At 38.7% G+C, this 24,271-nt stretch overlaps 1 protein-coding gene across 17 annotated transcripts in view; it reads right to left on the bottom strand.

Moving 5' to 3' along the window:
• Positions 1 to 24,271, bottom strand: part of LOC111139444 (lysine-specific demethylase 6A-like) — a 159,996-nt gene that overhangs the window by 85,637 nt on the left and 50,088 nt on the right. For all 17 annotated transcript variants that reach the window (XM_022491704.1, XM_022491706.1, XM_022491692.1 and 14 more), the window contains one exon: positions 1,714 to 1,772. In XM_022491704.1, coding sequence (XP_022347412.1) covers positions 1,714 to 1,772 — 59 coding nt within the window. The remainder of the gene's footprint in view (positions 1 to 1,713; positions 1,773 to 24,271) is intronic.

Here is a 24,271-nt window from a genome sequence, read left to right as displayed (position 1 = left end):
CCTACACTAACTTATATCCCTTCTAACTTTATGTTCTTATATTAATTTTAAGGCTTATGAGTTATCATAGCTATGTGAAAATTATGCAACATAAGGTACATAGAAACCTCACTACTACTAAACGTTACAGTTGTTTGTTCTCAACCTTACCTTGGATTTCTTCTAATCTCTTGTGACTGGCTAAAATGACTGTATTTGCTAGCACAAAGAACTGTAAGTAATGATTTATATAGTCATCCTTCCATCTTAAGAAACGGCAAAGAACAACAAATTATTCCTTTAGTGTAACTTATAGTCTTATTTCTAAATAGATCTCTTCCAAAATTTTCTAAGTCCCACCTCTCACTTCTATAACCTTCTAATCTCTTCCCATTTTTAAGTGATCAGAAGGCTATGAACCTAATGTCACTGTGTACAAATGATGCCACTTTTTCCTTTTAGCAGAATATGTACTAATTAAGATTAGGGTCCTGAACATAAGGCTGGTTTTTACCACTAAATCTTATGTAAGAATGAATAAAAATATACACATCTTACTTACCGTTATCAACAATGAGAGTTTTAAAATCAAACGATCTTTAAAGGACTTAACTAGTTCTAAAGTTTAGAATTAAAAATTCTGTGACTAGGGGCACCTGGGTGGTTCAGTGGGTTAAAGCCTCTGCCTTAGGCTCAGGTCATGATCCCATGGTGCTGGGATAGAGCCCCGAATCGGGCTCTCTGCTCAGCAGGGAGCCTGCTTCCCTTCCTCTCTCTGCCTGCCTCTCTGCCTGCTTGTGATATGTCAAATAAATAAATAAAATCTTAAAAAAAAAAAATTCTGTGACTAGGGGCACCTGGGTGGCTCAGTGCGTTAAGCCGCTGCCTTCGGCTCAGGTCATGATCTCGGAGTCCAGGGATCGAGCCCTGCATTGGGCTCTTTGCTCAGCAGGGAGCCGGCTTCTCTCTCTCTGCCTGCCTCTCTGCCTACCTGTGATCTTTCTCTGTCAAATAAATAAAATCTTAAAAAAAAAAAAATTCTGTGACTAGGATCTGTAAGAAATTTATAGAGAATTTAATTAAAATCGTCCTAATCTACTCAGTATAGGTTTTTCATCTAAAGGATGAAAGGTTATTCATCTAAAGGAAAGTATTTAGCTTAAGTTTAAGAATACTCAAAGCGATATGTAATTTAGTAGGAAAAAACTTACAGCATCTCTAATTCGTAAGTTTACTTAACAAACAATGCAGCCCTTCTAACTGGCCCAAAAGCCAAAGAGCAAGAATAGTAACAGCAGGGAAAGTCATCCAACTATAAGCTAAATATCCAACTTTAGGAAACCATAACAAAAACTGGTCAATGAACGTTTACGATCTCTGTAAAAAAAATATTCAAATGATCCATCCAACATGATTGTAAAACACTGCCAATTTATTCTGATTCTCATATAGCTTAAATGAAAACAAACAAGGACAAGACCCAAAGAATTTCCTGTACTTTACAAAATCTTACATACGACTATCAGTTACTCCTCAACAATGGAGGAATGGTTTCATTATTCCTAACTGTAGGTATTGAGAGTTTATAATCAAGTTACAAATTTCTGGTGATCACAAGGTGTTAGCAAATTTGCTGAGTGGAGGCAATGAGGGATAAGCCAAACAGTAAAATATTCTGTGTTTATCACACACACATACACACTAAGTGGAAACACAAAGTTTAAGTCAACTTACCAGTGAAATGCATTATAGTAGAAGTAAACCAAACCAAGGCCATATAAAAAGGCAGCATTCTGTTAAAAAAAAAAAAAAAAAGAAGAAAAGAAATTCCACAGTAAAAATTTTTACATCTATCTCTTAGATTATTTAGAAATCTAGTACATATGACATGCTTTTTATGTTCTCAAAATTCTACCACATATTGTAATACACTTAAAAGAAACAATGAAGGTGCACCTGCGTGGCTCAGTTAGTTAAGCGACTTCTTTCATTTGGCTCAGGTCATGATCTTGGAGTCCCCGCTCAGTGGGAAGTCTACCTCTCCCTCTAACCCCTCCCCCTCTCATGCTCTCTCTCTCTTTCTTCCTCTCTCATTCTCCCTCTCAAATAAAAAATGAAGTCTTAAAAAAAAAAAAAAATGAAGTCATAAGGTGACATGTAAAGCAGAAGCCAAACTACCTGAATTAATATTTTCAGTTTCTTTTTTATGAAGTCCACAGTGAAAACAGTCAAAATTACAATCTTAAAATTTGTGTGAAACCCGAAAAGACCCCAAACAACCAAAGTAATCCAAAGAAAGAACAAAGCAGAAGGTGTAATACTTCCTGCTTTCAAACTACATTACAAATCTATTTTAGTAAAAGTACTACAGTACTGGCATAAAAATGGACCTACAGACCAAGAGCAAAGAATAGAGAGCCCAGAATTAAACCCCCAGATTTACAGTCTACTATTATTACTCAACCAGGGAGTCAAGAATACGTGCTGGCAAAAGGATTATGTCTTCAAATAGGATTTAAAAAATGGATAAATACAGGCAGAACAATGAAACTGGACCCCTTTCTTATACTAATTCAAAAAATTAATTTGAAGTGGATCAAAGACTTACTCCAATACCTGATACCATAAAACTCCTACAATAAAATGTAGAAAAGAAGCTCCCAGACAGTGGTTTTGGTAAGGATTTCTTAAGTATGACAAGAAACAAAAGTAAAAATCATCAAGTAGGACGACATCAAGTGTAAAACTTCTGCACAACAAGGACAATAAAAATATGAAAAGGTAATCTACAAAACAGAAGAAAATTTCTGCAAACCATGTATCAGATAAGGGGTTAACATCCATAATAATATATAAAGAAATCACATAAACTTAGTAACAAAAAGTCTAATTTAAAATGACCAGACGGGGGCGCCTGGATGGCTCAGTGGGTTAAAGCCTCAGCCTCAGGCCCAGGTTGTGATCCCAGGGTTCTGGGATCGAGCCCCACATCAAGATCTCTGCTCAGCAGGGAGCATGCTTCCTCCTTTCTCTCTGCCTGCCTCTCTGCCTACTTGTGATCTCTGTCAAATAAATAAATAAAATCTTTTTAAAAAATGAAATAAAATAAAATGACCAAACGGAGGCGCATGGGTAGCTCAGCAGCTTAAGCCTCTGCCTTCCGCTCAGGTCATGGTCTCAGAGTCCTCGGATCAAGCTCTGCATGGGGCTCTCTGCTCAACAGGGAGCCTGCTTCCCCCCCACCTCTCTCTCTGCCTGCCTCTCTGCCTACTTGTGATTTCTCTCTCTGCCAAATAAATAAATAAAATCTTTTTTAAAAATAAAAATAAAATAAAATAAAATGACCAGAGGACCTGTTCCAAAGAAGACATTCAGATGACCAACAGGTAAAACAAATAAATAAAAACAAAAACAAAACAAAACAAAAACAGATGCTCAACATCTTATCATCAGGGACATACAATTCAACAGCATAATGAAATATCACCTTTTACTTCTCCTAATGAGAATGTGAAGAGGTAACAAGTATTTGCAAGGATGGAAAAAAGGGAAACTTGTACACTGCTGAAATATAAATTGGTTGAGCCATTATGGAAAATAATTTGCAAGTTCTTTAAAAAACTAGATCTACCATATGACAGAGTGATTCCACTTTTGGGCGTTTATCCAAACAAAATGAAAACAAGGTACTGAAAGGATATATGCACCCCCATGTTTACAGCAACACTATTCACAGTGGCCAAGATATGGAAACTACCTAACATACCATCAACAGATGAGTGGATAAATAAGATATAGTGCATAAACCCATTGGGGTATTATGCAGCCATAAGAAAATACATCCTCCCACTTGTGACAATATGGGAAGACCCTGAGCAATGATGATTAAGTAAGATATGTCTGGGAAAAACAAGTACTGTATGGTATCAATCACGTGTGGTATTAAAAATGCCAAACCTGTTAAAACAGAGTAAGTGGTGGTTATCAGGGTAAGGGAAGTGAACGGATAGGATAGGTTTTGTTTCAAACTACCAGTGAATAGCAAAATAACCCCTCCAGATCTAGTGCACACTACAGTTAACACAGAAAACCATACTGTATTATCAACAAAAAACTTGGACAACCCTCTTCATGAGCTCTGTACCATCACTTTACTTTCACTCAATAAACCTTGCTTTGCTGTCCAACAACAACAAAACCAAAAACTTCCCATTCCAACCACCAAGAAGAAATGATAATTATACAATGTGAGATGCTAATTATAGCTACAGTGACAATCATATTACTATATATACACATATATATATAACTAGCATATGTACATCTTAATTTTTAATGTTATATATCAAATATATTTCAATTAAAAAATAAAGCTTACAACAGTTAGTAAGTGTATGGAGAAATGCTTATCATTACCTTTCACAGCAATGAAAACCAAAATCTTAATAAGATATCTCCTCCTTAAAAAAAGAGGTTATCTCTTCCTACCTACTAAGATGGGAAGACTAAAAAAGACAAGGTTTTGGAGAAAAAGAAAAGCAACACATCCAAATAATATCAGTGTACCCTAATCAGAGGAAAATCTCAAGGGTATTCTCAGAGACAATCATGGTGATCTATGCAAAAGGACACCAAAAAACCTTACATCGAAATGATCCTAAATCTTTTTTGTTATTTTTATACCTACTTTGAGGATTAAGAATAATTTTCTACAAAATACATAATTTATTAAATTCTTGCATTGTATCAATCAGAAATCAAGTGAGGTTTAGAGGATTTATAATTTGTCAAAATGTCCATCACAAACCCCAGTTAAATAATTATAGTTTCATATGATTTTAATAACCCTGTATGAAGTGTCTGTGTTTAAAAAAATGTTAATTTTTCTGAATTTTACCAAGATGATTAGATATATGGAGGCTTCTAACTTCCCCTCTCTTCATGGTTGGGTCAAATATACAGCTACTTTCAGTTTAGTTCCCTAAATAAAACCCAGAAACTAGCTGACTTTTACATACGAAGGAACTAAGAAAATACCCAACATCAAAAAAAGGCAGAAAAGACCAAAACACTCGCACCACATTTTCCTCTCATAATCATGACGTAAACTCCAGTCTTCCTTCATCTTAAGGAGCAAAGTGTCTGGACCACACATTTAGGTGCCCACCTTTTAAGACTGGCATTCTGGTGATGGTCACCCCCAATCACCTAGCTCTTTAGTCTGATATTCATGAGTCCCTTGGGACAATTGAAAAAAAAGTAGTTGTTAAGCAGGCTATGAACACACAGACCTCCCCTTAAGATGATAAATTTCTTTGGGGCAAAAACAAAGACAACAATAGAAAATGTGTAACTTCTCAAAGAAAATGAATAGAGGGGCATCTGGGTGGCTCACTGGGTTAAAGCCTCTGCCTTCGGCTTGGGTCATGTTCCTGGGGTCCTGGGATTGAGCCCCCATCCCCACATCGGGCTCTCTGCTCGGTAGGAAGTCTGCTTCCCCCTCTCTCTCTGCCTGCCTCTCTGCCTACTTGTGACCTCTGTCAAATGAATAAATAAAATCTTAAATTAAAAAAAAAAAAAGGAAATGAATAGAAATACTGTTAATTTTGAGTAGATACACTAGAGCACAGATCAGGAAGGAATGGTTCAGTATTCAATTTGGGCTCACAATCTTTCTATGCAAACTGCAATGCTAAAAATAGGTTTTACATGTTTACAAATTCACTTTAAAAAAAAATGAAGACTGGGGCGCCTGGGTGGCTCAGTGGGTTAAAGCCTCTGCCTTTGGCTCAGGTCATGATCTCAGGGTCCTGGGATCGAGCCCCACGTCGGGCTCTCTGCTGAGCGGGGAGCCTGTTTCCTCCTCTCTCTCTCTGCCGCCTCTCTGCCTGCTTGTGATTTCTCTGTGTGTCAGAAAAATAAAATCTTTAAAAAAAAAAAAAAATGAAGACTATATGACAGAAACCTAATAGAGCCAATAAAACTTAGTATTTATAGTCAAGGGGCGCCTGGGTGGCTCAGAGGGTTAAGCCTCTGCCTTCAGCTCAGGTCATGGTCTCAGGGTCCTAGGATGGAGCTCCGCATTGGTCTCTCTGCTCAGCAGGGAGTCTGTTCGCCCCCCCACCCCGCTCCTCTCTCTGCCTGCCTCTGCCTACTTGTGATCTCTCTGCCAAATAAATAAAATCTTTAAAAAGAATTTTTAAAAATAAATAAAATTTATAGTCAAATCTATTAAAAAGTTTGCCAAACTCCAAAATTAACAATTTTGAACTTAAGTTCTTTAAATTACATACAATGATGAGAAATTAACTAAAACATAACTGCAATACACATGAAACAAAAGCATTTTTAAAAAGAATTTATCGGGACACCTGGGTGGCTCAGTTGGTTAAGCGGCTGCCTTCGGCTCAGGTCATGATCCCAGCGTCCTGGGATCGAGTCCCACATCGGGCTCCTTGCTCAGTGGGGAGCCTGCTTCTCCCTCTGCCTCTGCCTACCACTCTGTCTGCCTGTGCTCATGCTCTCTCTCTCTCTAACAAATAAATAAATAAAATCTTTAAAAAAAAAAAAAAAAAAGAATTTATCTTGGAATAAGGTTTGTAACATTGCATTTAAAAGGGTTCAATAATGTCATATGATGCATGTCCAGGAAAAGAGAACCATCAGGGAAGGAGAGAAGGTGTGCATGTACATCTGTGTGTCTGTCGTTTATTAGAGGGAACTAATTGACTTGAGATTATGCAGGCTGACAAATACAGTGATCTGAATAATCAAGTCAGAAACAGAAAAATAAATGTTTTAATTCCAGTACAAGGGCCGGAAACTACAGAATCATAGTTCAAAGACCTATTAACAGGATGGTCACCCTTTCTGTACTAATTAGGTCTCAAAACTGATAGAGGCCCACCTACATTGGGAAGGAAAATCAGCTTTAGCTCATCTACAGATACGTTAATCTCATCAAGAAACCTTAAAGCCATACCGAAATAATGTTAAACAGACATTTAGGCCCAGTCTAACTGGGCTCTCATATAAAATTAACTGTAAAAAAGAAAAAAAGTCCACCCCCTTCACACCATGGCAAAAAAAAAAAAGAAAAGATTATACAAGTGAACCCTAACTTGGTACAACTATCACGTATACAACCCAGAACAGGGTGTTGTTGGTATAGTGGTGAGCAAAGACACCACCAGACCGGGTAGCTCCCTCTACAGAAGGGGAGATAAAGACCTTCAGTCACAGTATCACTTCTCCTTAAAATTCTATAAATGAATTCTTTTTTAAAGATTTTATTTATTTGACAGAGAGAGATCACAAGTAGGCAGAGAGGCAGGCAGAGAGAGGGAGGGGAGGAAACAGGCTCCCCACGGAGCAGAGAGCCCGATATGGGGCTCGATCCCAGGACCCTGGGATCATGACCCGAACTGAAGGCAGAGGCTTTAACCCACTGAACCACCCAGGTGCCCCTATAAATGAATTCTTAAATACTATGATATAAAATTGATACATATTACATTACATAATCAGAGAGTAAAGTAAGAGAGGAAGAAAAAAATACTTTATGCACACTTGACAATTTAAAGTCTTTGGTGCTATAGTCAAATGATCATGTCTGGTATTTAGAAGTACCTTCTTTCGTTAATCATTCTCTATTCCCTTTGCTATCAGCAAATCACTTCAACCAGTTATCATTCTTTACCTGCTAGGATTATACCAACCATTCCTAAAAGGTCTGGGCCATTACTATTCCACCCTGTGATGAGTTTTTGTTGTTTTCCTATGAACTTATACCAAAAGGCATGGTCGTGTTAAGAGATGCACGAAGGGATCTACTATATTAAATATATAATCTTCCTTACATCCACTGTAGAACAAGAGTCCAATTTCCCCCTGCATATCAAGATGAATCATCATGGCCAGAAAAAAGAACTCTCTGCCTTGCCTGTTGTTAATTCAAATAAAAAATGAGGAGTCCAAATGGCCAAGGAGCAATCTCAACTTTCAGTATGATAGAATCATTGTTGTATCTCCTGGTGGAAAAATTCCTCTCTTTGGAACGAACACCTCTTTGCCACCTGAGCAGAGAGTAATGGGGAAAGGAAGGAAAAATTTTGCTGTTAAGTCGGTAAGAGTTGTAGTAGGGGTGCTTGAGTGGCTCAGTCAGTTAAGCATCTGCCTTCAGCTCAGTACTGGGATGGAGCTTCACACTGGGGTCCATGCTCAGGAGAGAGCACTTCTCCCTGTTCCTCTGCTGCTCTCCCTGCTGTGTGCTCTCTCTCTGTCTGTCCAACTCTGGACCCCATAATCCCCAGTCAAAAAAATAAATAAATAAAAATTTTAAAAATGTATATGGGTAATAGTTATTTGGTGCCAAGATAAAATTATCAGGATACAACACAAGTCATTCCAGACTTCCCCCTCACTAAAAGACCAATTTACAAGTAGCAACAGAAAGGACAGTACTGTGAAAATTGCAGAACACAAGAGTAGAGACTAAAGCACATCCCTGAACCACAGAGACTGAGAAGCACGCATTAGAAACATAAGACAAATAGCTATATTCTTACTGCACTGACCCACTACCAAGCTAGCAACATATCAAGAGGGCACCCCCAGGCCTAAAGTTTTTAGAGTCCAACATGGACATCTAGCTCCCCTTCCATTATGGATTCATTTCAGAGCTGCCCACTACACTACAGGCCTCCTCTCACAGAGATGTTGGAGAGAATATGTGAGACTTTCTGCTAAGAACCAAAATGCAATTGAGGAAGGCAGGGGAGGAGAGGGACTTAGAGTAACCAGCACACAGATCTTATTAAACAAAGTCCTCTTTGCAGTGGCACCAAAGCAGTGATGCTAGCCAGCAACTCTACCTGCAGAACCAAGCCACCAGCCCTGTCAGAAGAGTGAATTAGGCAAAGTGCATCCTCCACTCCAGTAAACCAGGAAAGATGCATACTCCACCTTGTAACACTACTTAAATCAGCACTTGAGCAGAGAGGCCATGACTGAAAGTCCAGCTGGTCAAGGAGCTCAGTTTGCAGTTCTCTCAGATTCAAGTCCCCAGCAGCAAGGCATGCCAGCCTTTGAGCCTATTCTATGACTCTACTGAGCAGAAAAGCCATTTCTTGGCTCTACCCATTGTTGAGTATAGCTACCAATCTTACTCTATCAGGAAGCCTAACCAGAACACATTTAGGAAGATGCATTACCCAACTGACAGCTCCACTTACCACAGCACTTTACCAGAGAACTTACCCAGCAGTTCCGCCTATCCGGATAACTGACACAATGGTCCTACCTGCCCAAGAGGGCTTGGTGAGCCACCCCGTCTCATTAGAGTGCTCAAACATCCAGCCCTTAATAGCCAAGGAAATCATTCCATGACCCTGCTCAGAAAGGGAAGCAAATTTCTTGACCTACCCAAATTTTGAATATAACACCAAGACCATAAGCAGATGTCTCACCAGAAATTTTGCAAGGCAGAAGATAATAGGTTATACTTGAAATACTGAAAGAAAAACTCTCAACTCTGAAAGGTGTCCTTCAGAAGGAAGGAGAAATGCTCTTCCTGAACAAATAAAATCTGGGAAACTTCATCTCACTATACCTGTACAAGAAATTCCAAGGTGAGTTTTTCAGGAAAAAAAAAAAAAGATGATAATTAACACTGTAAAAACATGAATGTCTGTGTAAAACTCACTGGTAAAGGTAAATACACAAATTCAGATTCTCTTAATATACTGACAGTAGTATATAATTTATTTACAAATCTAATTTAAAAGTTTAAAAATTTAAGTATTAAAAATAACTTTAGGGCGCCTGGGTGGCTCAGTGGATTAAGCCGCTGCCTTCGGCTCAGGTCATGATCCCAGGTCCTGGGTTCAAGCCCCACATCGGGCTTTCTGCTCGGCGGGGAGCCTGCTTCCTCCTCTCTCTCTGCCTGCCTCTCTGCCTACTTGTGATTTCTCTCTGTCAAATAAATAAATAAAATCTTAAAAAAAAAAAAACTTTAAGTGTAACAATTTATTATTGGATAAATTATGTAAAATATACATTAATTAGAACATCAAATGTTAATGGAAAAACTGTTTTATGTGTATAAACTTATATGTATGTACATATAAGTTGTATGTGTATAAAGTTAAAGCAGAAAGTTATTTAAAAGATATTTTTTGTAAGCTTCATGGTAAATAGAAAGGAAAAACTCGCAGTTATGTAAAAGATTACTATAAAAAAATAAGTCATAGCACACCACTAAAAGTCATCAAATCACAAAAGAGAACACCGAGAAGGAAAAAAGAACAAAGGATCTATAATGCATGAGAGAATATTAAAATGGTATTTGTAAATCCTTGTACAATAATTACTTTAAACAGAAATGGATTAAATTCTTCAACAGAAAAGACAAAGAATGCCTGAATGGATTAAAAAAAACAACAACAAGGTCCAATGACATGCTACCTACGAGAATCACTTTTCCTTTAAAGAGACAAAGCCACATGGGTGGCTAAGTTGATAAAGCATCTGCCTTCCATTCAGATCATGATACTGGGGTCCTGGGATAGAGTCCCAAACCAGGCTCCATGCTCAGCAGGGAGTCTGCTTGTCCTCCCTCTGCCTCTGCCCCTCTCTTCACTTGTGCTCTCTCTCAAAACAAAACAAAAAACCAAAATACTTAAAAAAAAAAAAAAAAAAGGCAAATTTGCCTAAATAGACAAAAGATCAGAATAGATAATATTTCCAAAGAAGACAGTCAATGGCCAACAGCTACATGAAAAGCTGCTAATACTAATCATCAGTAAGTCAAAACTATGAGAAAACACTGAACACCTGTTACTATAAAAAAAAAAAAAGACAAGAGATAAGCCCTGATGAGAATGTAGGCAAAAGGGAGCTTGGCACACTGTTGGAGGGAATGAAATTTGATAGACCAAAGGATTCTCTCACCCCCCCCCCAAAAAAAAAAGAGGCTGGGGGTGGGTGGGTGGGGACTACAACTATACCTGATACAGCAATTTGACCTCTAAGCATATACCCAAAGAAAACAAAATTACTAACTCAGGAAATACCTGCCATCTGGATGCTTACTACAGCATTATTTGTATTAGCCAATACACGGAAAACAACCTAAGTCCATGCATGGATGAGCAAATAAAGAGAATATGAGAGAGATACACACACAATGGAAAATTAAGGAAGGGAGGAAAGAAGGAAAGAAATTTTGTACATTTGTTACAACATGGGAAGACCTTGAGGATTATTACACTAAGTGAAATAAAGCACACAAGATGTATACTGCATGAACTTACTTGTATATGGATTTTTTTTCAAATTTTCACTCAAATTCCAGTATTAACATACCAAATTAGTTTTAGGTGTATGATACAGTGATTCAACACTTCCATACATCACCCAATGCTCATCACAATGGCTGCACTCCTTAATCCCCATCACCAATTCACCCAGCCCCTCACCCAGCTCCCCATCCAGTCCCCCTCTGGTAACCATCAATGTGTTTTCTGTAAAGTCAAGAATCTGTTTCTTGCTTGGAACTTTCTTCCCCACCCACCCCCTCCACCTTATTTGTTTTGTTTCTTACTTGGCCAACAACAGATACAAAGATGTTCAACATCATTCATCATCAGGGAAATATAAATCAAAATCACAATGAGATATCACCCAATACCTGTCAGAATGGTTGAAATCAACAACATAAGATACCACCAAGTGTTGTCCAGGATGAAGAGAAAGGGGAATTTCTTAACACTATTGCTGGGAATGGAAACTGGTGCAGCCACTCTGGGACACAGTATGGAGGTTCCTCAAAAGTTAAAAAAAGACCCTACAATCTAGCAATTAAACTACTAGGTATTTACGCAAAGAATATAAAAATACTAATTCAAAAGGGATATGAGTGGAGTGCCTGGGTTGTGCAATTGTTTTGAGTGTCCAGCTCTTGTCTCTGGTTGTAATCTCAGGGTGGTGAGAGCAAGCCCCATGTCAGGCTCAGCTCTCAGTGGGGAGTCTAGTCTGCTTGACTTTCTCCCTCCCTCTGCCCCTACCCCCAACCCCTGCTTGCTCTCTCTCTCTGGAATAAATAAATCTCTCCCTCAATTAATAAAACTACATATAATACAGCAACTGAAGTTACAGTTACCACTAGGTTAAGCTTAAAATAATCCACATCCATGGTTAGTCTTTAAGGTCCACCTGTGTTCTGCACAGACCAGATAAAAGATGTGAATATGGATTTCTGAATTACTATTTTCCTTAGCAGAGGCAGTTTTAAAGGCCATATGGCCCTTCCCAACCCAAGAGCCCTTACTTCATATTTCAAGGGACAAATAAGAAGCTTCCAGATCCTCCGCTGCTAAGTGACTCTAATCCAATTATACATTCTAAAACTGACCATTAGCAGCATTGGATTCTGTTTTTATAGTTTCCTACTGACATTAATCCCAGGGCACTGCAATGTTAAGAGACATCCTTAAGGAATGTTCTGTCTTCCAGACATAATTTTCCTTTCCTCCATTTCCCCAGTAGTTGACCAATTTCCCTTTGGTACCGACAGATTATTTGCTTGAGAAAACCACATTGCATCTGTTGTACAGGGTTTTCCACCTTACATTTCAAAAAGAAGGTTACATCCACGCTGGCCCAGGAATCTCAGTATACTTTTGGGATCCTAAGAACAAAGTAATTCACCCAAATTTACTTGTACTACAGGAAAAATTTGGAGGCAAGGTGTTCCTACGTTCAAGAGACTTAGAAAAGTACAAGCAGAGATTTCTTTAAAAAAAAAAAAAAAAAGATTTTATTTACTCATTTAAGACAGAGAGATACAGATAGAAAGCATAAGTAGGGGGAGAGGCAGCAGGAGAAAGAGAAGCAGACTCCCTGCTGAGCCAGGAGCCCTATGTGGGCCTCGATCCCACGACCTGGATCATGACCCAAGCTGAAGGCAGACGCCTAACTGTCTGAGCTACCCAAGTACCCCACAATCTGAGATTTCTTATGAAAAGTCCCAAAGTCAACTCAAGTACCTATGTGGCCAATCAATATTCTTGCTACATTTACATACATAATCACACCAAGTTTGGGGGTTATGGAATTTTTTATAAAGATAGATAAAATTTTTCAGAAATAAAAAAAACAAGGGGTACCTGTGTGGGTCAGTTGGTGAAGCGTCTGCCTTCAACTCAGATCATGGTCCTGGAGTGTTGGGATGGAGCCCCGAGTCAGGCTCTCTGCTCAGTGGGAATCTGTTTCTCCCCCTCCCTCTGCTCCCTTGTTCCTGCTCTCCTGCTTGCTCTCTATCTCAAATAAATAAATAAAATCTTAAAAAAAAAAATCAGGACCAAGTTTAATGATACAAGATTTGCTGTATAAACAAATTAGTATTACTCCAAATACCCTGATTGAATGAAGAAAAATTATGTTTCAATGCAAACTGTATCTCTTTTTTGGGGTCCCATCTTGCATATTTTGCCTATCTCTTTATTTTTATTTATTTACTCTTCTTTTAAAGATTTTATTTATTTATTTATTTATATTAGAGAGAGGGAGGGAGGGAGAGAGAGACAGCGAGAGAGGGAACTGGCAGAGGGAGTGGGAAAGGGAGAAGCAGGATCCCCGCTGAGCAGGGAGCCAGATTCCAGGCTCAATCCCACGATCCTGAGATCATGACCTGAGCCAAAGGCAGATGCTTAATGTCTGAGCCACCCAGGTGCCCCTCTTACTTTCCTTTTTTTTCTTAAGATTTTGTTTATTTCATAGGAAGAGATCACAAGCAGGCAGAGAGGCAAGCAGGGGGTAGCGGAGAAGCAGGCTCCTTGCAGAGCAGAGAGCCCCATGTGGGGCTCGATCCCAGCACCCTGGAATCATGACTCCAGCCGAAGGCAGAGGCCCTAACCTACTAAGACACCCAGGTGCCCTGCCTCTCTTTCCTTTAAAAAAAAAAAAAAAAAATTTTTTTTAATTTATTTTAGAGAGAGAGAGAGAGAGAGCGTATGAGGGGAGGGGCAGAGAGAAAAAGAGAGGAAGAGAATCTCAAGCCAACTTATAACTTATGACATGATCTGAGCTAAAATCACCAGGCGAATGCTTAACCAAATGAGCCACCCAAGTGGCCCTTGTCAATCCATTTCAAACCCCAAATTCTTCTACTTTCCCCCAATATCTGGCTGCAACTCCCCAAATTGAACTTTCTGATTTTCTCCATTCTATTTGGAATAATTTAGAGCTAATGGCCTTTCCTGAAGCCCTCCAAGTTAAAACTGGATACCTGATACAAACCTCAAGGAAATCACTGCAACAGATCATGAATACAGAACCGTTCTGCCTGGTACTTATGTGGGCCACTCAGTTCAACAGGACAACAAATACCATCACCACAGACACCCAAAATGAAAACCAGCAAATCCATTAGATTGCCACTGCTGTCCTTACCCTTCCATCTAAAGGGCTTTCAACCCAACATCACAAAATCTTAACTGGATACTCTCTGAAATCAGAAACTGGTTTTTAACATTAATCATTGTTTTTCTCTTATTTTCGTAGAAACTTCTCTTAAATGCCTGATGGGTAGCACCATAAAGCATACCCTCTGGTACTTAAGTCTCAACTTAGAACTCAGCAGTTCCTTAATGAATGAAAGGATACTCAACAATAAATGGACTTTTGTTGTTCTAAGGAAAGGAATATATTTTTTTAAAGATTTCGTTTAAGGGGCACTTGGCTGGCTCTGTGGGTTAAGCCTCTGCCTTCAGCCCGGGTCATGATCTCAGGGTGCTGGGATCAAGCCCCACACCTGGCTCTCTGCTCAGAGGGGAGCCTGCTTCCCCTCCTCTCTCTGCCTGCTACTCTGCCTACTTGTGATCTCTCTCCCGCTGTCAAATAAATAAATAAAATCTTTTTTAAAAATAAATAAATAAATAAAGATTTCGTTTAAAAGAGAGAGCAAGAAAGCATGGTGGGGAGGAACAGAGGGAGAGAGAAACCCAAGCAACTCAGTGCCCAACATGTGGCTCAATCTTACCACCCCTACTTAGATCACAACCTGAGCGGAAACAAAAAGCCAGATGCTCAAGCAACTGGACCATCCAGGCTCCCCGGAATTTTTTATTCCTTCAAGTAACAGGGTGAACTGACAAAAATTCCAAGTTCGGCCAAACTTTATTCAGATTCCTGAGCCTTCTCCTAGGCCCACTTGTGTACTTCCTTTTAAAATCCTTAGCAAGAACGATGCTAAGTCAACACAGCAATCAATAATCCCTTATCCCGGGGCACCTGGGTGGCTCAGTGGGTTAAAGCCTCTGCCTTCAGCTCAGGTCATGATCCCAGGGTCCTAGGATCGAGCCCCACTTCGGGCTCTCTGCTCAGCAGGGAGCCTGCTTCCCTTCCTTTCTCTCTGCCTGCCTCTCTGCCTACTTGGGTCTTTTTTTTTTTTTTTTTTTTTTTAAGATTTTATCTATTTATTTGACAGACAGAGATCACAAGTAGACAGAGAGGCAGGTAGAGAGAGAGGAGGAAGCAGGCTCCCTGCCGAGCAGAGAGCCCGATATAGGGCTTGATCCCAGGACCGCGGGACCATGACCTGAGCCGAAGGCAGAGGCTAAACCCACTGAGCCACCCAGGCGCCCTGGAATCTCTGTCTTTTAAAAAAATAGTAATTTATATTAAATAAAAATGGATTAAAAATTCCTATCAAAATAGAACTTCAACTACTTCCATTCTGACCTCTGTGTGTACTAAATGATTAAGTTCTTTTTTTCCAGCTTATCTCTCAACTGAAGCAAAAGACGCTGAGGACAAAACATTTCCTGATGGGCAAAAAAACTACCCCTCAAACCGTAAGGACTGCCCTAATTAGCAAGAACCCCGGGACTGACCTCAAGACAATGATGGATGGACCTGACCTTTACTGCCCACATGTATATACCTACCCACTTTCATCCCACAATCTCCTTACATAAACTTAGAACTCTTTTCTGTACTTTGGAGACAGTTTTTTGAGACCTCGGTCCACTGTCTTTCTGATGTCAGTCTCAGTGAAATCAACTCCTTATTTCACCACCTACCACTGGATTTTGTCAGTGGCGAGTGGCTAAAACTGGACTGGTTGTTTGTGGACTCCTAGAGGCATGGCCTCTCTGTCCCAGTTGCACAGTTAAAACTGCGAGATCAGGGGACCTGGTGGCTCAGTCTGTTAAGCGTCTGCCTTCACCTCAGGTCATGATCTCAGAGTCTTGGGATTGAGTTCCACATCGGGCTCCGTACTCAGTGAGGAGTCTGCTCCTCACTCCCCCTCTCCCTTTGTGCCCTCTCTAATAAACAAATAAAATTTAAAAAAAAAAAAAAAAAGTAAAAAGCACTTATCAATTTGAAAAACAAAAAAACAAAAAAACAAAAAACAACAAAAATAAAACCCCAGAGATCTTAAGAACAGATTAAAAAAAAAAAAAAAAAACACACACACAAAAAACGAGATACCGTTTATATGCTAACAAAAAGAAACACATTTCAAATATAAAAACACACTAAGACTAAAGGGTAGAAGAGACTACATTATGTAAATATTACAGTAAGTTCTTTTTTTTTTTTAAGATTTTATTTATTTATTTGACAGAGAGAGATCACAAGTAGACAGAGAGGCAGGCAGAGAGAGAGAGAGAGAGAGAGAGAGAGAAGCAGGCTCCCTGCCGAGCAGAGAGCCCGATGCGGGACTCGATCCCAGGACCCTGAGATCATGACCTGAGCCGAAGGCAGCGGCTTAACCCACTGAGCCACCCAGGCGCCCCAGTAAGTTCTTTTCAAGAGTACTACTAAACATTCCCCAAAAGAGACATTATGGTTAAATCAAACTACACAAATAAATATAAAATTTTAAGTGGTAATTCAATGTTCTGCATGATAATGTAAGGTGGACTAGCTTCCAGAAAAAATGGTGAACATTGCAAAGAGTACAATCAGGCCTCCTGGGTGGCTCAGTTAGTTAAGTGTTTGGCTTAAGCTCAGGTCATGATCCCAGGGTTTGGGACTGAGCCCCACATCAGGCTTCCTGTTCAGTGGAGAGACTGCTTCTCCCTCTCCTTCTGCTGCTCCCCCTGCTAATACTCTGTCAAATAAATAGAGTATTTTAAAAAAAGTATAACCAGTTAAAATATCTGTAAATGTCTTAACACTGTATAGCAAATGCAAAACCATTAGTGGAAGAAAAACTACTAATCCACAAAAAAGATTAATCTTTGGACTTTGAACCATGAAACCTTCCATCTACTCTCTTACATTACTGTGACAGAAACTCATCTCAGAAGGGTACAATCTAGAATACAGGTTTCTTCTGCCCCAGCTCCCAAGTAAAGGGATCTTGTATCTTCCAAAGAGGAGTAATAGCTAGCTGTATGTTGGAGAACTAAACTCCACCTGACAGCAGGTGGGAATGGGGTTAGGAGAACGGATGGCTAACTCTCTTATGCATACGAAATCACCATTCATGGGGCAAAGACTCTTATGTTGGAAAGAGGGCCCTTAGAAGAGTGGAGCCCCACCATCTTTTTATATACCAGGTGGGCTGGTAAGAGCGTGGCCATACCAGAAGAGGCAAGTTTGAGAAGATCTGAGACTACTGCCAAACATCCCATTTAGCACTTTAACTCCCTAAAACAAGAGTGTCAATGAAAACTATACTTACCATTGTCCCAAGACCCAAATAAAAAACTGTGGTTCAGAGATCTTGGCAGAGAAGAGAGCTTCACTAAGCTACAAAGCTTTACCAAAACTAGTGACTTCACTTACCAATGAATAATGGAGGAATTCAAGAATAAGATGACTCTCAGAAGGAGTCAACATTGTGGTAAAACAAAAGACATAGATATTTAAGGTAAACCTTGTAATAAAGTTTTATAAGAAGAAATATATATTTGGTGCCCCTAGGTTACCTAAGAATAGGGCTGATCATCAGAGGAACCAACCATGTGATAGGATAGTTGAAACTTTCAGCTCCATACTTCCAACTTCCAGAGAGGAGAGAGGGGCTAGAGATTGAGTTCAGTCTTCAATGATCAATGCTTTAGTCAATGGTATCTATGTAATAAAGTCTCCTAAATCTACAAGTGGGGTTCAGAGAGCTTCCTGTTGATGAATACGTGGAAATGCTCAGAGTGCTACATTCAGAGAAAATGGAGGCCCCATACATATTCTCCACATTTTGCCTAATGCATCTCTTCCAAATGCCTGCTTCTGAAAACCTTACATAATAAATGTAAGCACAAGGAGATACTGGTCCCCAGAAAAAGACAAACACACATAGCTTTCCTGACAAAAGTCCTTTAAGGTCTCCCAACATACTATGAATGAACAGACAAACACTGCTAAATCAGGAGACAGTCTACATATATCATGGACAATAAATCAGTACTAACTCAAAAATGAAGACTGACCTGATACAGATATTAGAGTTATCTCCACAGCATTTAGACACATTTGAGCACTCAAATACCACACTCTAACTAGAGTCAGAAAATAGGCAATGCAGACCCTGGCCAGACCTTGTGACTTAGACCTAGAACTGGTCACATTAAGATGACTTCTGCCCCATGATGTATTCCCCAAGGTGAAAGCCACTTCATAAATATGTACACACCCTTACCGGCCCCTATTCTTTTTGGGAACATACAGCTTTGAAAAAATCCCCAGTGCCCTCCTTTACTTGTTCCAAGTAAAACCTTCCTTTTCAAATTCTTTGGCTTGGTTCAATCTTTTGGCTTCATTGAGTCTTTGGGTACAATGCCCAACAAAAGGTGAACCCAGTTTCAGGTAACAATGGTAGGAACCTCCAATCTATGGTCAGTCACAAGTGTCAACTTGGACTTTCATTTGGCATCTGAAGGTGGCAGGGTGAGGATGCCTCATGAGACTGAGCCTGACGCTCTATTTTAGTTGACTTGTAAGACATCCTGCTGGTATCTGAAAATTATCTGGTTGTGCTGGGGAGAGAACCCACACATTGTAATTAGGAGCAAATTAGAAGCCCACGGGTCAGAGACAGCTTACCACATAGACCTACAGAAAGAGCCAAACAGCAAAAGCTTTCCTGAAATCAGGACAAATCCCAAGCAACCACCTCAAAAACTATTACGCCTGGGGTACCTGGGTGACTCAGTCCATTAAGCATCTGCCCTCACCTCAGATCATAATTCCAGGGTCCTGGGATCGAGTCCTGCATCAGGTTCCTGGCTCAGTGGGAAACCTGCTTTTCCCTCTCTCTCTGCCTGCTGCTCTCCCTGCTTGTGCTCTGTGTCAAACAAATAAACAAAATCTTTAAAAACAAACAAACAAACAAACAAAAATCCACAACCATAAAACTATTACTGCAAAAGAGCCAAACTTTAATTACAGTATCTGTAGAACAATTTATGTCCTGAAGTACTGCAGGAAACTACACATCAGGATGCCTTAGTAGCTCAGTCGGTTAACCGTCTGCCTTCAGCTGAGGTCACGATCTCAGGGTCCTGGGATTGAGTCCTGCATCAGGCTCTCTGCTCGACAGAAGTCTGCTTCTCTCTACCCCTCTACATCTTCCCCTGGTTGTGCTGTGCTTGCATACTCTCTCACTCTGACAAATAAATAATCTTTAAAGAAAACTAAACATCATAGAAGCAACTAGTAGAGCTTCACTGCTGGAGACAGTTGTGAGGGAAAAAGTTGGCCGCATTAAAAACCACTGCCATTCCAGAACATACTACATGCATACTCAAAGCTGCAACCTCCAAACAGGATCGTCAGAGGTTTCACACTGCAGGAGGGAAATATACTTTACAAAACTAATCCACCTGTTCATTAATCAAATAAGGGAGAAAAAAATACAAGGCCTGTGGAAAAAGTGCAATCATTACACCCAGAATTCCTACACTGTATTAAGCAAATTTCCCTCCCAAATAAATGTTAAAAGGCACAGAAGGATACAAGTAAATCAAACATACAAAATAATTACGAGAATCAGAAATAATAATTTAAAAAGCTAACAAAACTATAATCTTTCTTTTTTTTAAAGTTGATAAACTGGGGCGCCTGGATAGGTCATTTGTTTAGCATCTGTCTTCGGCTCAAGTCAGGATCCCAGAGTCCTGGGATCGAGCCCCACCAGGGAGCTTGCTTCTCCCTCTTCTACTCCTCCTGCTTATATTCCCTATCTTGCTGTCTCTTTCTCTCTGTGTGTCAAATAAATAAATAAATACAATCTTTATAAAAAATAAACTTGACAAATTATATAAACTAATCTTCTAAAATTATACTATTACACAATGTGTACCTTACAACAATGTAAATGCTGGAACTGCAACACTTATTGGCATAAAGTCTGCAAGAATAAAAAAGAACACACATATGTAGGGGTGTATAAGAATAATTTTTGTTTCTACATTTCAAGGAGTAAATTATTTCAATTAAGTAAATTCATAACTTAGTATGTACATGGGTAAGCCCTAAAGCAACCCCTAATGAAATAATTCAAAAAGATAAAATGAGAAAAGTCTGAAAAATTAAATTATATTTAAAAATTTGCTTTCTGCAAAAGAAAGCAGTAATGTAAGAACTGAGGCAAAAAAAGAAAAAGAAAAACAAAAAAAAACCCCAAAACCAGACATACAGGGGCTTCTGGGTAGCTCAGTCGTTAAGTCTCTGCCTTCAGCTCAGGTCATGATCCTAGAGTCCTGGAATCAAGCCCCGCATCGTGCTCCCTACCCAGCAGGAAGTCTGCTTCTCCCTATCCCACTCCCCCTACTTTTGGTCCATCTCTCGCTGCCTCTCTGTCAAATAAAATCTTAAAAAAAAAAAAAAAAAAAGAGAGAGAGAGAGACATATAAAAGTAAAGACAAATGTACAGCCATTAAATGAATGATTAAAACATACATGGAATTAAACGATGAGAATGTGCAAATTATCACACTGGGTGAAACTGAAAATCTAACTACATACTACCTTCAGAAGAAATTCTTTACATTCAAAGGCACAGATTATAAATAAAAAGATGGACAGCAATATATCATGAAAACAATTATAAAAATTCTGATTATCGGGGCGCCTGGGTGGCTCAGTGTGTTAAGCCTCTGCCTTCGGCTCAGGTCATGATCTCAGGGTTCTGGCATCGAGCCCCACATCGGGCTCTCTGCTCAGTGAGGAGCCTGCTTCCCCCTCTCTCTCTGCCTGCCTCTCTGCCTACTTGTGATCTCTGTCAAATAAATAAATAAAATCTTAGAAAAAAAAAATTCTGATTATCTGTACTAATATGAAACTTTACTTCAAATCAAAAGTAAGTAAGTTGCTGGAAATTAATCAGGACAGTGAAGATATCAATCTCTCTATCATGTATTTGAAAGTTAAGGGCAAAATTTTTAAGTTTTCAAGACCAAAAAATGGTATTTTTAGGACATAAATGTAACAGCTAATGCAAGCATGTCAAGTATTTTGCAACATAAATGTATCAGATCAACACATTATATATCTTAAACACAAGTTATATGTATTCTTTAAACTAACACAGTGGGGCACCTGGGTGGCTCAGCGGGTTAATCCTCTGCCTTCAGCTCAGGTCATGGTCTCAGGGTCCTGGGATCAAGCCCCGCATGGGGCTCTCTGCTCAGCGGGGAGCCTGCTTCCCCCTGTCTCACTGCCTGCCTCTCTGCCTACTTGTGATCTCTCTCTCTCTCTGTCAAATAAATAAATAAAATCTTTAAAAAAATAAAAAATAAAAAATAAAAAAATAAACTAACAGTTTTGTCACTTATATCTCCATAAAAATGAAAAAAAATTCATTAAAATCATATAATAACTATAAACATATATGCTCCTAACAAGAGAGCACCAGAATATATATGAAGCAAAAAACCTACAAAACTGACCCCCAAAAGTAGGCAATTCACCAATAGTTCAATCTCATATTCAACATAGACAGAAACAGAATTCAACAGGAAAACAACCTGAACAAAAACTTTCAACACAGAAAACTTAATATTTAGAGAACACCTAAACCAACAAAAGCAGAACTTACATTCTTCCTTTGCACATGAAACATTCTCCAAGATAAAACCACATCCAATTACATAAAATAAATATGAATAAATTAAAAGGAACTGTAAGACTGTAAAGAACAACTGGCCTTCAAAAACGAGTTTGACCATAAGAGACTCTTAATCTCACAAAACAAACTGAGGGCTGCCAGCGGGAGAGGGGTTAGGGGGAGGGTGGTGGGGTTATGGACACTGGGGAGGGTATGTGCTATACTGAGTGCTGTGGAGTGTGTAAACCTGGCGATTCACAGACCTGTGCCCCTGGGGCTAATAATACATTATATGTTTATAAAATTTTTTTTAATTATTAAAAAAAAAAAAAAAAGATGGAAAAAAAACGAGTTTGAATTATGTGGGCCCACTTACCTGGATTTTTTTGCATAAATAGAGTATTGTATTATTAATATGTTTTTTCCTCTTTGTGACTCTATTAACGTTTTCTTTTCTCTATCTTATTTGATTTTAAGAATTCAGTATATAATACATATAACATACAAAATATTTTATTAGTTAGCTTTCAAATCACCAATTAGCAATTAACTGTTTTGGGAAGTCAAAAGTTATATACATATTTTCTCATGCACAGTGTTGATGACTTGAACGCCCTGTTGTTCAAGAATCAACTGTATCTTTGAACAAAATATAATGAAATTTTAAAGTAATCCTACCAAGGTTGAAATTGACTGTATTTTTTAAATAACATGAATCAAACAAGGAGTCATAATCTAAACAGACACAAAGAAATCCAACCAAATTCAACACCTTTTCATGATGTAAACACAATTAAGAGATCTTCCTACCCTAATAAAAGAGAACTATAAATAATTTCCCCGATTAACATCATACTAGATGAAAAATGCCATGTTTTCCTCTTCAAAACAGAGGCAAAACAAAAATGCCTTCTCTTAGCAACTGTACTTAACATTTTATTAGAGATTGTAATCGAGCCAATTATGGTAGGGAGGAAAGGGGTGGAGGGAAGAAAAAAGGAAATAAGCAAAAGGCATCCAAGCTGGAAGAGTAGTAGTAAAATAATCTATATTTGCAGATGAAACAATCTTACACATAGGAAATCCAAAATAACTTAGAGTACCTATCGATAAACAAGTTCAGCAAGGGTGAAAATATAAAATCTATATACAATTCTCACACTTCAATGTTTGAAAAATAAAGTAAAACTACAAAAACAATTCCATTTATAATAAACGTCTATCTGCTGCCTATGAGACAAAATTTAGATTCAACAATATAAGTAGATTTTAAAAATAAAATGCAAAATGTAGCACTGAATGTAGAATATTATCAATGAAATAAAACAGACTCTAGGAGTAAACCCACACATATAAGGTCAAGAGACTATTAACAGAGTCAAAACAGGGAAAAATTACGTTTTGAATGAAGAGTAGTGGGAGAAATAGATACCCAACTGCAAAAAGAATAAAGTTTGAATTTGATCTCACACCACATACAAAAATTATCTCAAAATGATGAAGGATGTAGAAGTAAGAGTAACAACTTTAAAACTCTTAAAAGAAAAAAAACAAGAATTAATTTTTATAGCTACATATTATTAATGGGTATAAAGGAACCAAAAAGCATGAAGCAACAAAAGAAAAAAAATAGATATATGGTTAAGCAAAGTTTTGTGCCTTTATTCTATCACACATGAAAAGACAACCTACAAAGCAGGAGAAAACCTCTATAAATATATGAGATAAATAATTCTAGCAAATTAATATTAAAGATAAGTAATTACAATTGGACAAAGAATCTGATACACATTTCTCAAAAAGAAATACACAAATAAATGGCCAATTAACAGAAAAAATGTTTGAACATCATTAGTCTTGAGGGCCATGAAAATAAAAACTTCAGTCAGAGGGGAGCCTGGATGACTCTGCTGAACGTCAGACTCTTAGTTTCTGCTCAGGTCATGATCTGGGGGGTCTGGAATCAAGCCCCATGTTGCGTGTCTGGCTCTGTGCTCAGAGCGAAGTCTGCTTGTCCCACTCACTCTCCCTGCTTGTTCTCTTACACTCTCTCCCTCCAATAAAAACATAAAATCTTAGAAAGAAAACTTCAATGGGAAACTACTACTTCATACCCATTAAGAATTTTGAAAAGACAGGAGCACCTGCATGTCTCGGTCCTGTTAATGACTCTGCTTGTGATTTCAGCTCAGGTGATGATGAGCTCTGTGTTAGACCCCTGTGCTTGTTAAT

The sequence above is a fragment of the Enhydra lutris genome, unplaced genomic scaffold, assembly GCF_002288905.1.
Source record: "Enhydra lutris kenyoni isolate GAN:26980312 unplaced genomic scaffold, ASM228890v2 scaffoldscaffold108, whole genome shotgun sequence".
Lineage (NCBI taxonomy): Eukaryota > Metazoa > Chordata > Mammalia > Carnivora > Mustelidae > Enhydra > Enhydra lutris.
Note: the sequence above shows the minus strand (reverse complement) of the source record. Positions and strands in the feature narration are given on the sequence as shown.